The 5199-nt window shown below is 28.0% G+C and overlaps 1 protein-coding gene across 2 annotated transcripts; it reads left to right on the top strand.

Moving 5' to 3' along the window:
- Positions 1-1504: 1504 nt before the first annotated feature.
- On the top strand, positions 1505-4868 carry LOC131607542 ((3S,6E)-nerolidol synthase 1-like). 2 transcript variants are annotated; one of them, XM_058879536.1, is made up of 8 exons: positions 1505-1903; positions 1999-2374; positions 2475-2693; positions 2792-2933; positions 3015-3263; positions 3397-4013; positions 4098-4338; positions 4438-4867. In XM_058879536.1, the coding sequence occupies exons 1-6, from the start codon at positions 1522-1524 to the stop codon at positions 3682-3684; spliced, it is 1656 nt and encodes a 551-aa protein (XP_058735519.1). In that variant the 5' UTR covers positions 1505-1521; the 3' UTR covers positions 3685-4013; positions 4098-4338; positions 4438-4867. The 2 variants fall into 2 exon arrangements, with proteins under 2 accessions (XP_058735519.1, XP_058735517.1); XM_058879534.1 differs by having other exon boundaries at positions 3397-4338; positions 4438-4868.
- Positions 4869-5199: the final 331 nt, after the last annotated feature.

Below are 5199 nucleotides of genomic sequence, written 5' to 3' on the forward strand. Positions count from 1 at the left end.
TTGTTTGGTCATATGTCCCACGTCGGAAATTCAAGTAAACATGCATAGCAAAACAGCCTATAGCCTTTGCAATAAAATATATGCTCTCTCCCACGTGAATTCCCAATGGTGTGTCATAAAAGACACTAAATACATGCTTTCTCCCACGTTAATTCCCAGTGGTGTGTCAAAACGCTGGAACTCCTCCGATTTGGAGAATCTGGTGAATTGCTGATATGACTTGTTTTCCGGCTTTATCCGATTTCCTATTAATTTTCCAGGTTTAAAAGCAGGCCGGTTTTCTATCCAAAGTTAATCGGATTGGAGTTCGGTTATCGGTTGAACTGTCTGGTTCAGTCTGGTTTTAAGTACATTCATTCGAGTTAATTTATACTAAAATGTTACTTTGAAAAATAAAAAACTAAAAAGAAACTAAACCATCCACACAAAACATTTCTTAAACGACAATATACAGCTAGTTAATAAATTTTTTTTTTTTTGATATTTTCAAAATATTTACAAAATTTCTGATTTTCAAATATACTTCATCTATTTTAAATTGTATTATTAAAAATATCAAAAAATCTTTAAATATATTTGATCTATTAAAATAGAACTCATGCTTTTCAATTGTGGCACTATATGTTTGGTTTAAATCAAACTTATTTTTGGATGGTGTAGAATAAATGGGTAACGATTTTAATTGAAGTGGAACAAATGCATGGAGTATAAGCATAACATAAGACATAAGTTGCTATCCTCCCCAATACGACAATCTGCAGTTTGCCGAATTAATGAGTTTATGACCATACCTTTTCTATCACTATTGTTTTCAGATAAATATTTGGCCAATTAAAACAACCCAAGAGAATTGGACATTATCTTTTTAATAGGAAATTTATTTTTCCATCCTTTCTTTAACCAAACTAACAAAGAGAATTGGACATTATCTTTTTAATAGGAAATTTATTTTTCCATCCTTTCTTTAACCAAACTAACAAAGAGAATTGGACCTTATCTTTTTAATAGGAGATTTATTTTTCCATCCTTTCTTTAACCAAACTAACAAAATAATGTGCGTCTCCATGAATAAATTTATTTAATATAATATAAATTTATTTAAATGTATATGTAAATTTAAAATTAATTATTTAATTATAAAATGAATAATGATAATATATATTCAATTATATCAAAAATTATTATAAAGAAAAAGAAAAATATATTTAAAATGGAGAAAAGAAAATAAATTGATATTTGAAAATAAGAATTTTGTGTCTCAAATAAAGACAATTATTAATTAAAATAAAATAGATATTTTGCTGATAATGCCCTGTGAAAAAATAAATAAATTTTAATATTTGAAAAGTAAGAATTTTGTGTCTCAGATAAGAAAATTATTAATTAAAATAAATTAGATATTTTAATATTGAACATTATGTGATAGATAGAAAAAAAATATCATATTAGATATATGTTCTATCATGAATCCTATATATAGGTGTTGCTAGTGACCACTTGACTAAACTATATTTCTTTGTCATGCATTTCAAATTCTGTCTATCCTCTTTGAAACCACAAATTGTCTCAACAAATTCCCAACTTCTCAAACATGAATCTCTTTCCAAGTGGAACATTGATAGTGTTGAAATAGAAAGGCGCAACACACTCATAGATATCAGTAACACTAATTATACTTCCGAGAAACTTGAGGTGGTTAGGTATGGACTTAAGAATGTTAATGAAAATTCATTGAAAGGTTTGTACATGGTTGATGCCATGCAACGACTAAATATTGATTACCACTTTCAAGAAGAAATTGAAGCATTCATAACAAGAAAATATATGAGTCCTCATTGCGATCTTCATGAATCCGCACTTCGCTTCAGACTATTAAGACAACAATGTCACTTTGTTTCTTCAGGTTAGATTTTACACAAGTGAGTTTTATTTTATTTTTTTATTTTATAATGAATATTAGGTGACTAATATATTTTTCATTGGAAATTAACATTACAGAGGTGTTTAACAAGTTCAAAAATAAAAAGGAAACGTTCAATACAAAATTAGGTGAAAATATCAAAGGAATGATAGATTTGTTTGAAGCCTCTCATCTAAGCATGGAAGGGGAAGATATACTTGATGAAGCTGAAGAATTTAGTAGGACGATCCTAAATGAAAAATTGGCACAACTTGATAATGATCATGAAGCTATGTTTGTAAGGAGAACATTAGAATATCCTTTTCACAAAAGCTTACCTTTGTTCAATGCTAGAAATTTCAAAGGTCACTTATATGGCACAAATGCATGGTTTGGTTCTTTGCAAGAATTGGCAAAAATAGATTTCACTGTGCGGCAACAATTATACCATCAAGAGATTGCTCAAATTTCCAAGTATGCAAGCTAAATAATTTTATGAAATATTTTATTTTCTCATATTAGAAAAAATAAGCTAGTCCTCACACAATTTTGTATTTTTCAATATTATGAACAGATGGTGGAAAGAACTTGGTTTAGCCAATGAGTTACCTTTCATTAGAAATCAACCTCTTAAATGGTACATTTGGTCATTGGCATGCCTCATAGATCCTACCTTATCCAAAAAAAGAATTGAGCTCACAAAACTAATATCTTTAATTTATATAATTGATGATATTTTTGATATTTGTGGAACTTTGGATGAGTTAACTCTTTTCACCGAAGTTGTTTCTAGGTAAATTATATTGCATGTAAATCACTTATTATTACATTTCTAAGATGAAAATAAAAATAAAATAAAATGAATGATTGATTAATAATTGTTGAGTGCAGTTGGAATATTGACACGGCTATGGAGATACTACCAAATTATATGAAAACATGCTTCAAGGTTCTTTATGATCAAACAAATGAAATAAGCTTCAACATCTATCAAAAGCATGCATGGAACCCCAAAGATTCAATTCGAAACGCAGTAACTAAAAATAAGTTTATATACATATATATTAGTATTAGTAGTCTTATACAAAAATTTTAACATTTTTTTTTCATGTAGTGGGAGAGTTTGTGCAAAGCCTTCCTAGTTGAAGCAAAGTGGTTTGCTTCAGGGAAGTGGCCAAGTGGTGAAGAATATTTAAAGAATGGGATAGTAAGTTGTGGAGTGCATGTAGTGTTGGTTCATCTTTTCTTTCTTTTAGGTAAAGGATTAACCAAACAAAATATTGAAAAATTAGACACAATCCCACCCATTATGTCATCTCTTGCTACAATTCTCCGACTTTGGGATGACTTAGGAGATGCAGAGGTAAACACATTTTATGATGTTATTTGTTAAAATATATTTCATATAGAAAATACATTGATATTATTTAATTTATTGTATATATTGAGTACTAATTAATATTTTTTAAATTTTTTTTATGACAAAATATATAAAGGACGAGAATCAACAAGGAAAAGATGGATCATATGTGAGTTGTCTAATGATGGACCAGCCAGAGTATTATTGTAAGAGAAAAGCAAGAAACGAGGTTATGAGTAAAATATGCAATGCATGGAAAAGCCTCAACAAAGAGTGTCTATTTGATAGTCATTTCAATAGAGAATTTAAAATTGCTTCACTCAATCTTGCAAGGATGGTACCACTGATGTATAGTTATGATGATAAACACTCCCTTCCACTGTTAGAGGATCAAATACATTCTTTACTTTATGATCAAGTTTAATCTATTATTAATATATAAAAGTAATAGTACTTGGAAATTCCAGTAAAAGCCTTCTGATAAATAAATTGAAACTTTTCTTATTCCACGGGTATAAAAGTTTTTGTCAAAATATTACAATAATATTGATTTGGTATTTATTGCTGCTGATGTGGCAGACTCTAATTTTTTGTTGATTATTTATTTTTCGTAATTCATTATTTTTTGGCTTCAAATCTACACGTTAAATGGTTAAACCCTAAAATTTATTTCATCATTGAATGGATACGTTTTCTATACGGTATATATCACAACCAACAATGGCATATCAGTATTCACTTTCTCTTTTACAGGTTTGAAGCTTCTTCTCCATTTTTGTTTTCTATTAATTTGTACGATTTGGTATTTGCCAAGTGAAATCTTTTTTCCTCTTGCAGCTATTTAATCATTCCCATGACTCGCCCTATCGATTCTGTGAAACACATCAATAAGTTGAAGGATTTGTGGAAGTTCTTATATCATGCAGAATTTCAAAGTTTCGAAAAACGACTTCTTACGTTTTATGTGGATCAACTTCTGTTAAGAAATCAGACCTTCCTGACATTCCTGCTTATTACCTTAACCTTCTTGGATTAGATGACATAGTTGAAGGAAGATTTCATTCTAATGTTTTGGTTGGTAAGTTAATTGTATTCTTTGTGATAGATTTCTGAATTTTATGTAATATTATTTATTCCCTGAATATTTTTTGTTTTTTTAAATATCCTCGGAGGTCAGGCTCCACCATTCTTGATGATGAGGTGGGAAGAGCTTTTGTTGCGGCAATCTGTAAGGAAGCCTTCTATAAGGAAGCCTTCTATGTGAGAGGTGCACACCTTGAATGGATATTAATAATTACCCTTTAGTTTTTTAATAAAGTTTATCTTCCAACTTGTCTTTTCAAATATATGGTCTTTAATATCTCTTTCTTTTAATGAGTAGTTGGTATTGGAAGTTACAATAATTATTTCCCAATAATCCTTCATTATATACCTAATATATTTAATTACTTGAATATTATCATCATTACGTTTTTTTTTCACTTTAACTTAACATTATACCAAATATATTTATACCATAATTATTAATTACATAATATTAACGATTAAACTTCTCAAACCAACCGTCAAACTATCTCTTCAAAATTCCAACAAATTAGAACATAAAATAATAATGTTCAAAATTTAATCTCTTTCTTTCTTAATTTTATTAATTATTATTAGTTATTATTATTAATTATTGAGTTAATTTATTTATTAAAAAAATAAATTAGCTTTCAATGATAACCTACACACGATTTTGTTTTTGTATGTATTTGTTTTAAACATTAAAATATATCAAATTATAAATTATTATTTTTTAAATGGAAAGACATACTTAAAGTAAATTATTTCCTACTCATTAATTATTATCCAATTTAACTAGTACATATAAACTTTACCGTGCGTAAATTCTATCTTATTAAATAAAATGTAAAAAAATAATATACAATAATTATAT

Source organism: Vicia villosa, linkage group LG5 (genome assembly GCF_029867415.1).
Source record: "Vicia villosa cultivar HV-30 ecotype Madison, WI linkage group LG5, Vvil1.0, whole genome shotgun sequence".
Lineage (NCBI taxonomy): Eukaryota > Viridiplantae > Streptophyta > Magnoliopsida > Fabales > Fabaceae > Vicia > Vicia villosa.

Coding starts and splice junctions, on each gene's coding strand:
- LOC131607542 (XM_058879534.1), top strand. CDS start 1,522: ATGCATTTCAAATTCTGTCTATCCTCTTTGAAACCACAAATTGTCTCA. Junction 1,904..1,998: donor ATGTCACTTTGTTTCTTCAG/GTTAGATTTTAC, acceptor TTAACATTACAG/AGGTGTTTAACAAGTTCAAA. Junction 2,694..2,791: donor TTCACCGAAGTTGTTTCTAG/GTAAATTATATT, acceptor TGTTGAGTGCAG/TTGGAATATTGACACGGCTA.